At 44.5% G+C, this 12,257-nt stretch overlaps 1 protein-coding gene across 3 annotated transcripts in view; it reads left to right on the top strand.

Annotated features, from left to right (window-relative positions):
* The window catches only part of LOC139276112 (E3 ubiquitin-protein ligase DZIP3-like), a 136,811-nt gene that overhangs the window by 65,665 nt on the left and 58,889 nt on the right, over positions 1–12,257 (top strand). For 2 of the 3 annotated variants that reach the window (XM_070893620.1, XM_070893617.1), the window contains exons 11-13: positions 48–160; positions 7,741–8,019; positions 10,651–10,959. In XM_070893620.1, the coding sequence (XP_070749721.1) occupies positions 48–160; positions 7,741–8,019; positions 10,651–10,959 (701 nt within the window). The remainder of the gene's footprint in view (positions 1–47; positions 161–7,740; positions 8,020–10,650; positions 10,960–12,257) is intronic. The other variant, XM_070893618.1, reaches the window with a different exon arrangement.

Genomic DNA, 12,257 nt, shown 5'->3' with positions numbered 1-12,257 from the left:
AAAAATCAAGTCTTATTTTGAGCTTATATTTTGTTCTCCTTTTACAGACAAAATGAACCAAAAGCAGCAGGTGTCCTGGAGGAATCCAGTAAATGTCATGAGCAGAAGGACACTGAGTTGGGAAATGAAGAGAAAGGAGCACATCTATCTTTGCCAACAGGTTTGTCTGCTCAGATTAATCATTGTAGTCTTTCCTTCCAATTCTTAGCCTCGTTTTTAAATCCCTTCACGGCCTCACCTCACCCGTCTCTATTTCTATAACCTCCTTCAACTCTCCAATCCTCCGAGAATTCTATGTTCCTCCATCGCTGGCCTTGTGCATTCCCCACTTTCTTAGCCCCATGATTGATGGCTGTACCTCCAGCCGTATAAGCCCTAAGCTCTGGAATTCTCTCCCTTAATTGAGCTCTCCTCCATTCAAGTTCCTCCTTAAAACCTACTTCTTTGACCACTCTTTTAGTCGCCCCTCCGAATATCTCCTTTAGCTTTTAAAATTTTTTGTCTGATTATGCTTCTCTGAAGTGCCTTGGGATGTTTTCTTTGCGAAAGGCGCCATATAAATGCAGAGAAAGAAAGACTTGCATTTCTATAGCACCTTCATGACCACTGGACCTTTCAAAACACTTTACAGTCAGTGAAGTATTTTTTGGAGTGTAGTCACTTATAATGTGGGAAATGCGGCAGCTAATTTGCGCACAGAAAGCCCCCACAAACTGCAATGTGATGATGACCAGATAAACTGTTTTTGTTATGTTGATTGAGGGGTAAATATTGGCCAGGATACCGGGGATAACTCCCCTGCTCTTCTTTGAAATAGTGCCATGGGATCTTTTATGTCCATGTGAGAGAGCAGACGGGGCCTCGGTTTAATGTCTCATCTGAAAGACGGCACCTCCGACAGTGCAGCACTCCCTCAGCACTGTATTGGAATGTCAGCCTAGGTTTTCGTCCCTAGAGTGGGACGTGAACCCACAAACCTCTGACTCAGAGGTGAGAGTGCTACCCACTGAGCCACAGCTGACAGTGATTATTTGCAAGGTCTTCTGCGTCCTTCTGTGCATGCGCACTATATGGGGCAGAGCTCACAATGCCGAACTGCTCCAACCGGAACCGCACATGTACACCCGGTGTTGCGGCTGCGCGTGAGCACCGGAGGTTCCAAACGGGCATGCACCCAGCTACAGGCCTCAACCGTGCCTTCCTCCTGTGGAGGAGAGGTGGATCGGGGAGGGGAGAGGACGGGGGATCAGGCAGGAGAGGGGAGAGGTGATCAGAGGGAGCGCAGAGGGGATCGTAGGAGGAAGCGGATCGGGGGAAGGAAGAGAAGAGGGGATTGGGGAGGGAGAGGGGATGGGGGGGAGGAAAAGGAGAGTGGATGGGGGGGGGATAGGGGATGGGAGGGAGAGGGGATGGAGGGGGGAAGAGTGGGGGGGAGAAGGGAGAGGGGATGGGGGAGGGAAGAGGAGAGGGGAGGGGAGAGGAGATGGGGAGGGGAGCGGGGATGCGGTGGGGGGGAGGGAGAGGGGATGGGGTGGGGGAGGGGATGGGGGGGAGAGGAAAGGGGATGGGGGAGGGAAGAGGAGAGGGGAGGGGAGAGGAGATGGGGGCGGGAGAGGGGATAAGAGCGGAAGGAGGGGAGGGGATCGGGGTGAGAAGAGGAGAGAGGATCGGGGGGTGTGGATCGGGAGAGGAGAAGGGATCGAAGGGGTGGGCGAGCATGTGCCCCACGCGCCACACTCGCTGCCCACCCGCATCCGCCACAGGTGCCGTACCCGCATCATTATTTCAAGTACTGCAAATACCCAGGTTTAATTACAGTACATTACAATAAAACCTACAAGGATTTGAGGTTCATGACTCAGAATACTGATGATAAATTGTTTTCACTTCAGGTTCTAAGAAAAAAAATCAACTCTTACAGTCGGAAGAAGAGGGAGATTTGATATTTATATTTTGAGTAATATAAAGCCGTAATGTAACCTTTTTTGAATGAAGAGTTCCATTTCGTACTTTCCATGTATGAGTCATTGTAGCCGAGGGGGCAGATGACCTCCTCCAGGGCTCCACCAATGCTGCTTGCATCAGGCATACAGGGGGTGCTTAAGAGACTCCTCTGTCTTTATTTCTCCTCCAGAGGATATATTTTCCCTTTGCTTATCAACATCGTTTGGTGTCAGATCAGCAGTGCAGATCAAGTGTGTATACTCGTGCTACAGAACACTGGGGTGCTACATGCTCCGTCTCTAAGCTGCCCTTCCTGTCTAGCAGCTCTTTATTCACAGCATAAAGGATCATTTTATTTTGATACAATAAATTAGTGTACAAAGATCAGTTCTTTAGATTGTCTAATATTGAGAGATTCAGGGCTCAACTTTGCCCAAGCCCGTTTTCTGGCATATCCCAGAGTTACGCCTGTTTTTCTAGGTCAGAAATGCGGCAGAAATATTTTGCCAAAGTTTCCCCGATGTATAATTCAAATTTGGCACTGCGCAGCGCATCCAGTCGTCAAGGGGAGTCGAGCCTGCTGTCTGCGCCAAAAAAACGATGCCGCACCTTCTGCGCACACGTGGGGAAAAAAAGTGATGTTTTTGACGTTATTTCAATGGACGCGCATGCGCAGTACAGCTCCGGGTTGGCAATTGGCCATTTTTAAAGAGCCAGTTGTATGTGTGACAACGTTGAGTGCTGTGTGAGAACATTGGAAAAATCGGAACTGCAGCAATACAAGGTGCAACGAGGTGGGTAAGATCTCCTACCCAGCATCCTATGGGCTCTGATATTCCTAATGTAATGACGCCGAATCAATTGTCTCCTGTGTAGCACCATCATGCAGAAGGCTCGCACAAGGTATGGCATTGTCAGTACAGTTGAGTATCCCGAATCCGGCAACCTCAAGACCAAGGCAGAGCCGGTTTTCGTGTTTTTCCGGACTTTGGAACGTCTTTCTGACATGACGAATCCGGAAACACCCGAACCCAGGCTTGGGTATTTCCAGATTTCGGAACGTCAGAAAGGGGGGGAGGAGGGGAGTTGGCGGGGGGGGAACGGGAGAGGTCGCTGCCGAGGAGTTGTTCGGGCCGCTGGCCCCACCACCGCGGAGCTGTTTGGGTGGGGCCCCGCCGCCTAGGAGGTGTTCGGGCCAGTGGGCCCTGTCACAGAGGAGGTGTTGGGACGCGGCGACAAGGTGAGGCCCGAGGTTAGGACAGCAGCGGCGAGCGAGGCAAGTGGAGGCGGGGTCGGCGGGTCCGGATTCCGAAACATTTTATGGATTCTGGACGACCCTGCCACCAATCGGTCCGGATTCCGGAAATCCAGATTTTGGACGCTCAACCTGTATTGTCCCCATACTTAAATTTTACCTTTGCAAAAAGTTCAAAACAGGAAGGCTGGCAGGACAGGTTCTTTGTTGTCTCTCCCCAAGGTCTGCATGGATGGACCACACCCAGGCTCTTCTTCCCCCCCCCCCCCAACTCATTGCAGTCTTGTGACTTCTCCCCTTCTCTCCACCCCCCAAACTCATGTGCCTTGTGCAGAAGCCTTCCGATCGCCTCCTCCCTCCCCCCATGGCTTGTTTTCCAGACGAACCCCGAGCCCCTGTGTCTGGCCGCGGGGCCGATTCTGATGGCCGACGCTACAACCCTCCAGCCCTGCTTGCTGCTTGAAGATGTTCAGTGGTGGCGAGTGAGTTTAAAAAAAAAATGAAAACTTCAGAAATCCAAGAAACTTCCATGTACTCCGTTGAAAGGTAAAAAAAAGTTGAACTTTATTATAGGTATTTAAAGTGTTCTTGACTCCTTCCAAAAACTTCGATGAAAAACAATGGCGTCTTTCAGCGCCGATTTGTCAATGTGCGCTCACCAGAAGGGAATGGCCAGATACACCGACCTAGAATTAAAATTTTTGTTGCAAACTGCGAAAAATAATGAAAGCTGGGGCAGAGATGAGGGAACCTCAAAAATCGTAACTAAAGCAGTTATGCCAGCGCAGATTCCAGGGGAAACTTTGAATTAAATGCTTACGCCAGAAAAAACAGTGCGCGCCAAAAAAACGGCACGAATGACCCGGGAAAATTGAGCCCTCAAAGATTAAATATGTTCCAAACCACTAAGTTTACTGGGGATTTCCCTTTTTATTTCACACACTCTCATAACCACCAACACTACGACCACCTGCATTCTATTAGAATAAATAAGTCAGCCTCGTTTTGAGGGATTGCTGATAAAATAAATATAAATCCTGTTTGTCACACTATATACCAAATAACTAGGAAGTCATTTAAACATGACCTTGTAACCTGCAGTAATGTTGCTTTTAAGATCTCACTCAATTTTCATTGTTGCCTTGTCATTTCTTCCAGGCATCTATTTTATGTTCTAGATTTAAAAAAAATCTTTGTTATATAAACAGGTATAGTTTCAATTTTCCTTGGTTTGGGGCGGGGGGGGGGGGGTGTTGGGGTTGGGGGGGCGGAGGTGTGGGGGGGGGGGGGCGGTTAGTTATTCTATTTAGTTGTTTTTGTACTAGCAGTTAATTGTCTCCATGACTGTAGTGCTGATGTCATAGAAAAATGTTTTGTAGGAAATACCAGGGAAATCTTTCTTGGGTACATATGATACGCAATTTTTCTGAAAGTAATGTTGAATAGGCCGCCTTGCTAATTTCCATCTGCTAATTTCCATCATGTAAACATACATCTGTGCATGCAAAACGGAATTGTGACTTTCCAAAGAGCACTGCAACCCTTTGAAATGTGCTACTTCAATAATAACAGAAATTCACAGGGTTGTTTATCATTTTCTAAAAAGACCATAAAGATGTACTATGTGGTAATCCCAAAATCAACCTATATGCTGCTGCAGTATGATGCATCAATTTGGTACACCAATGCAGTACATGCAGTGGGAATATTGGGCTGTAAATTGTGACCTCTCTGGGTGATACGCCTGAAGAGCCCCCACAAGTTCCGAGCTTAGGCGCGTGAAGTGCATGCGCCTAAACCCGGCTCTTGCGATCTGTCAAAATTTTGCACGCACCCCCGGGAGAAGGGCCTTCGCAGGTGGAGATTTGGGCTATTTGCCCAACTCCTGCCCAGCGAATGTCCTTCAAACTCTTATGCCTGGTAAAAGCAGACGTAAGACGAAACACAATACATAAATGTAAAAAAAACCTACCTATTTAAAATTTATTGAAATTGAATTAAAATTTAAATGTTTTAGAAAAATGGGACCTCATCTGGCGCATGCGCATCTGGAGAGGCCACAGTTTATGGCCAGATATTATTGCCTCCTCCCTCCCCCTACCCCAGCAAGGCACAGAAAAGAACACATGCAATTTAAAGTGAAACAGTGAACTTTTATTGCACCATCAAAGACTTGATTTACTTTATTGAAATTTTTCGTCTTTAAATACAAATTGTTAGATAGCTATTTTCTACTTTGTAAATATTTGCAATTATAAAGTGTTTGATAAAAACATGTAAACAGTTTAAAGTGACTTTTTTGGTTTCTTAGTGCAATAAAGACTTAACAATTAAGTTGTAAACTAGCTATTTTCTATTTTTCAAACAGTTGTAACGTTAAGAACAAAGTTGGGAAAAAAATTTAAATTGACTACAGGCTATAAATATTAAATGAAATAGTTTAATCAGAAATAACACAACACCAACACTCAAATAGAACATTAAAGAACATGTTTTTTATCCAGAGACCACCCAATTGCTTTGGAGACTGGACTGTTCGCAACCCATGTGTCATATTTGACCTTGAAATGAGCGTCCAGTCACACATCCGCAGCATAACTAAAACCGCCTATTTCCACCTCTGTAACATTGCCCATTTCTGCCCCTGCCTCAGTTCATCTGCTGCTGAAACCCTCATCTACGCCTTTGTTACCTCTAGTCTTGACAACTCCAACGCATTCCTGGCTGGCCTCCCACATTCTACCCTGCGTAAATTTGAGGTAATCCAAAACTCATCAGCCCGTGTCCTAATTCGCACCAAGTCCTGCTCACCCATCACCCTTCTGCTCGCTGACCTTAATTGGCTCCCGCTTCAAAATTCTCATCCTTGTTTATAAATCCCTCCATGGCCATGCCCCTCCCTATCTCTGTAATCTTCAGCTTCACAACCCCCCGAGATACCTGCGCTCCTCTAATTCTCCCCTCTTGAGCATCCCTGATTATAATTGCTCAACCATCGGTGGCCATGTCTTCAGCTGCCTCGACCCCAAGCTCTGGAACTACCTCCCTAAACCTCTCCACCTCTCTACCTCTCTTTCCTCCTTTAAGACGTTCCTTAAAACCTACCTTTTTTCTGCCGTAATTTCTTCTTGTATGGCTCGGTAGCAATTTATTTGTTTTGTCTTATAACACTCCTCTGAAGCGCCTTGGGATGTTTTACTACGTTAAAGATGCTATATAAATACAAGTTGCTGTTGTTAAGACAAACCAGTTGGCTGCTTTGGAGTTAGAGTATTGTTTACTAATTTAAATTTCGCACCTCAAATCTGTGGACCAAATAAGACGTTTACAAACATTTTTTTTACCCCAATCAGCTAACACGCTATAAAATTTTACAAGCACAACTGCCTGGATGATGAAGGCATTGGAAATAAAATTCTAATTAAATAGTAAAGTTACATTTTACCAAATTTTACATTTATAATAACCGTACAAATCCTGGCATTGTTCCGCTGTCCGTGGAATAGTGAAGTTGGCGCTAACAGCCAGCGCAACTCTGTCCATGCTGCCATTAGTCCTTCACCTGGTGTTTTCGACTACGTGATCCCAATGAGCCGCAGGCGCTTCACCTCATTGAGGAGCGTGGTGAGATCCTCGTCAGTAAAATTCTGAGCTCTTTTCATAATGAGTACGTTTGAACCTTCCATTTTACTTATCTGTATAATTATAATGACTGTAAATTATTTCATGGTTTTTAAAAGTCTTTAAATTGTTTTAAATCTATTTGAAAGTCTTTAAACTATTCTAAAAGATTACAATAGTCTTTAAAAACTATTCAAAAAAAATCTTACCTTAAAGGTTTCCGAGACACTTTTAATGCTGCAGACTGTGAACAATTAAAAAGAATTGGGGACATGGCCTATTCAAATTAGCTTTTTTCACCAGTTTTGTGAGTGGGACTATTTTATGAATGAAGCCACAGACTTCGCACGCGCAATGTTCCTGGGCGGCGTGACGTCATGTGCTGCCTAGGACTCTGCCGGCTCCAAAAGGAATTCTACCTTCACGTTGGGAGTGAAGGTAGGCGCACATTGCATTCGGTGGTCGGAGGCTTGTGTCCGCGGGAAGTCTCCGACCGCCATTTTTGGCCCATTGCAGAGGCCACAAGGTGTGAGCTTTGATAAAGGCAGCGAACATAGGATGCGTTATCACAACTCTCACAATTCGAATCGGACATTAAAAGAAAGCTTCTCACGATCCTGGATTATTAATTCACTAAGAAAGGCAAGAAAACCTGTTTTTAAAAAAAAAAGACAGTGGCCAAACGATATTGTTACTGCAGTTGAGTTGGAAGGAGAGGACCTGGCCAGTCAGCTCAACTTTGAGAGGGCCTTTCTACAGTCAGGGAAGGAGGTGTATACTTATTACACGTAGGTTCCAATGAAAAGGAACGTTAAATATGGGCTCTTCAAATGCTGTTAACTTGACTGACGTGTACCTATATAAATAAACGTATAGCTTTTATTGCATAATCTGAGTCTACTAAATTCTATTGTTTCTAGCAGATAAGTGTCGCCTATTCCATGAGATCACTCAGAACAGAAAGCTAATCGAAAATGCAATCACTGAAATTGGAAAAGTGTCTGAACTGATGATCAGTTGTGAGTTGAAAGAAGCATTTGAGAAGATGAGCAGTGAAGTGACTGCAGAAATGATTCTACACCATGTTTTGGAGTGGAACTGCAATTTTAAGATGCGCCAATTCTTAATTCTACTTAAAAATGAGGATCTTTCTAATCACCCAGAACTAACGGCATGGATCACATTCATCTTAGAACTGGGTAAGATTTGGGGTTTAATTTTCCCTGTGCTGAACTGACCATACAACAGAGACCTTCATAGATGGAAATGAAAATCCATCATTTTAATTTGACAAGTTTGATGTAAATTAATTTTAGAAACCTTTTCAGGACTAGGCTTCAAACCAGGTAAAGTGTTTGAGACTTTTTGCTTCCCACTGCTTGACTTCTGCAAACCTGTGATTCCTAATGCATCTTGTGAATCTGTAAATGTCTTTCATCTGTCGCAAAGTCATGTTTATTTTAAAATCTGGTTACATAGCAGCCTTTAGCTCTACAACATCATCACCATTAAGTACAGTATTGTTACTAGATGTAGAATTTTATTTTCCCAGCTTCTGTTCCCCTAATATCAGTGATAATCTTTATATAACGTATTCTGAGATTGTTGTTTTTCTGCTGTAAAAGTTACGTATCTTTAAGATTTTTTTTGCGCTTCACTCCTTAATTTTTCCCTACATGCATATTCTCATCATCACTGGTTAAGTCCTGTCTGTGTCCGTTCTTGTATTTTGATCATAGTGGTGCTACCTATACTGGCCCATTTAGTTTTCTAAGACACTGGCAAGTTATTCAAATTTTTAAAAAATCACAGCATTGCTGAATAGTTTTATTATGGAACCACCAGAGTCCAAAACTCTATTCTGACCTTTTGGCCGGAATTTTCTGGTCGTGTCAGCATGACGCATTTTCAGCCGGGTTATTGAAAGGAGCCATGGCCACATTACATTTGAAGGTTCATCTAGGATAGTCCAGTCACTGCACTGCACAATTCCACTGCTGTCCTGTTAAGGCGAAGGTTGATGGTGGCGATGTTGGTGCAGCTGGTGTGCCTGTTATTGGGGCTCATCGTGGTTCGATTCTGAGGACCAAGGTGAAACGGCACCCATGTTGACGGAATAGATGGCACATCAAGTAGAGATGGCAGAAGCAATCTGTCAGCGATGAAAGAGTTCTTCCAATGACTGGATGGATACTTTGCTGAAAAGACTTGCAGCCTGCAAATAGCTCAATCTGCGCTTGGAGTGCAGTCAGCAACTGCTTCTGCCTGAGGAAAGTGATCAGCTGTGAGGTGAGAGCTTTTATGCTACATTTGATGCTGTCATCTAATCAGCTGGATCAATGGCCACTGAACTCCTGCCTCAGGTTGACTCCTGAGCAGCATGAATCCCGTGGGCACCAAGTGAAATTGGAAAGGTAAATTTAAAAAGACTCCTACACAAGATAAAAGTTCACGGGGTTGGGGGTAATATATTGGCATGGATAGAGGATTGGCTAACTAACAAAAAACAGAGAGTAGGGATAAATGGTTCATTCTCGGGTTGGCAATCAATAACCAGTGGGGTGCCGCAGGGATCAGTGCTGGGACCCCAACTATTTACAATCTATATTAATGACTTGGAAGAAGGGACCGAGTGTAACGTAACCAAGTTTGCTGATGATACAAAGATGGGAGGAAAAGCAATGTGTGAGGAGGACACACAAAATTTGCAAAAGGACATAGACAGGCTAAGTGAGTGGGCGAGAATTTGGCAGATGGAGTATAATGTTGGAAAGTGTGAGGTCATGCACTTTGGCAGAAAAAAATCAAAGGGCAGGTTATTATTTGAATGGAGAAAGATTGCAAAGTGCTGCAGTACAGCGGGACCTGGGGATATTTGTGCATGAAACACAAAAGGTTAGTATGCAGGTACAGCAAGTGATCAGGAAGGCCAATGGAATCTTGGCCTTTATTGTAAAGGGAATGGAGTATAAAAGCAGGGAAATCTTGCTACAGTTGTACAGGGTATTGGTGAGGCCAGTTTTGGTTTCCATATTTAAGAAAGGGATATACTTGCTTTGGAGACAGTTCAGAGAAGGTTCACAAGGTTGATTCCGGATATGAGGAGGTTGACTTATGAGGAAAGATTGAGTAGGTTGGGCCTCTATTCATTGGAATTCAGAAGAATTAGAGGTGATTTTATCGAAACGTATAGGATTATGAGGGGGCTTGACAAGGTGGATACAGAGAGGATGTTTCCACTGATGGGGGAGACTAGAACTAGGGGGCATAATCTTAGAATAAGGGGGCCACCCATTTAAAACTGAGATGAGGAGAAATTTCTTCTCAGAGGGTTGTGGATCTGTGGAATTCGCTGCCTCAGAGCTGTGGAAGCTGGGACATTGAATAAATTTAAGACAGAAATAGACAGTTTCTTAAACGATAAGGGGTTATGGGAAGCAGGCAGGGAAGTGGACCTGAGTCCATGATCGGATCAGCCATGATCGTATTAAATGGCGGAGCAGGCTCGAGGAGCCGTATGGCCTACTCCTGCTATTTCTTGTATTCTAAGGGCCAGGCAGCAAGCTAATAATCCTTTAAATTGGATCGCCCGCCCCTGCCAGTCGGGTCGCTGCCACGCTGACTGACGCACCAGAGGGAAAGGCGAGTGGGGGATGGATGACTGTCGATTCCCAATCTGTTCCAGGAAATGTCAACTTTCCCACTGGACCCGCTTCCGATCGCGCCTTCACAGACCCTGGAAAATTCCAGCATTTATGTCTGGATGAGGTTTCCTTAGGCTCCTTATTTGTGTACAAACATTGTTTATTTGCTGATTTTTTTGTATCTAGGTGACCAGTGTAGCTTGTGCTTCGTATATAGCTATAAGAAAACTATCATTCAAATTCTTTATGAAGTTGAAGACCTCACCAACATTGCGAAAAAACTGCTGTCAAGGAAAGCTATAAGTAAAGAGGAAATAAAGATGCTAACTGCAGCCCTGTCTGACCAAAGGCCAGATGCTCTGATGGAACAAATGACCACCAATAAAGAGCTCTGGCAGATGGGAGAGTTAGTGTTTGTCTTGGCTGAAGAACAAGACCGGATTCCTAAACTAAAGCCTTTATTTGAAGAGTTTGACCGAGAGTTTGCAAAATTCGGTAAGTTTGGGTACATGACCGAGAGTTTGTAAAATTCAGTAAGTTATGGACATGATCATAATTTCAACAAGTTTATTCAGACCGATGTAATTAATCTTCAATTTTCAAAATGTCGAAAGCAGCACCTGAACACAACCATTCTAATCTGTGACCGACAGACACAAGCAACCAATGCTAGCTTTAGATCAGAAACTCATTGTGCTGCTTTCTTTGAAGTCAATTACCTCTTGGCTCCAAGCTACTTTCCTGTACACAACTGCCCTTTTACTGCAGGGAATAGAATTGTATTAATGATTGGTTATTCATTCTCACATGCTCCCTTCACACTTTCACTTGCAAGGAGAGGGAAATGTGTCAGACATTAGCCCATTGAGTGACTTTAACTCTGAATCAAAGAGGAAGATGACACCAGTTATTAAGTTTTAATAATTATATTCCATTCTTGTTTTTCAGTTGATCACCCCCCCCCCCCCCCATTCATCTGTTAAGAACACCTTCATTATACTCTTATAATAGGGAATCGTAGGATTAGAGCTCTTAAACTATTACTAAATCTCAGTGTGTCCATGGCCTAACAGGGTGGCCCAGACATTCCCCACCCCTTTGATTGGGGAGCATCTGCAGTGGAACAGGAATTCCATCAGCTCCTGAGATGCCCCCTGATCCTAGCCATATTTCCGGCCCAGCATCATTTACGTACGGGAGGCAGGCTGCCTGGTCTCCACTAGGCAGCAGCAACAGTTTGGAGCAAAGAATTGCTATGGCAAGTCTCCGGGACCTTCCGCAGCAGAAGAAAGAGATGATTAGCAAGCAGGCTATGGACAAATTTCCCTTCTCTTGTTGATGGGACACATAACAGCTACACTCTGACAGCATTTTAGCAAGCTCTTTTAGTACATTTGCTCAAAAGCCCCCTCTTGTCAGTCTTGCAATTCTGGATGGTGGCTTCTGAGTCCAGCATCTGAAGCATACAAATGGTGTGAAGCTGAGCAGAGGCCATGTTTCTCTCATTTGCATTAACTGTTACATTATGCCTGTCGAAATATTGTGCCCCAATTGGACTAGCCTGGTAATACTGCGGGAAGGTAGGGATGAATGAAGCAACGTGCACCCCTGAGTAGCATTCTGTCTCTGCCTACACCAGATCTGCCGAAAGCTTAGTGGATGGGGTAGGGGGAAAAGGAGAGAGGCAGAAGGCCTGAGACACTGGGCTGTTCTCAGAGTTCATTGGCCATGTTGATGACAGCAGTATCCAATCATTCCCAATTTCATTCAGGATAATGATCAGGGTAACGGGC

Source organism: Pristiophorus japonicus, chromosome 11 (genome assembly GCF_044704955.1).
Source record: "Pristiophorus japonicus isolate sPriJap1 chromosome 11, sPriJap1.hap1, whole genome shotgun sequence".
Lineage (NCBI taxonomy): Eukaryota > Metazoa > Chordata > Chondrichthyes > Pristiophoridae > Pristiophorus > Pristiophorus japonicus.
Note: the sequence above shows the minus strand (reverse complement) of the source record. Positions and strands in the feature narration are given on the sequence as shown.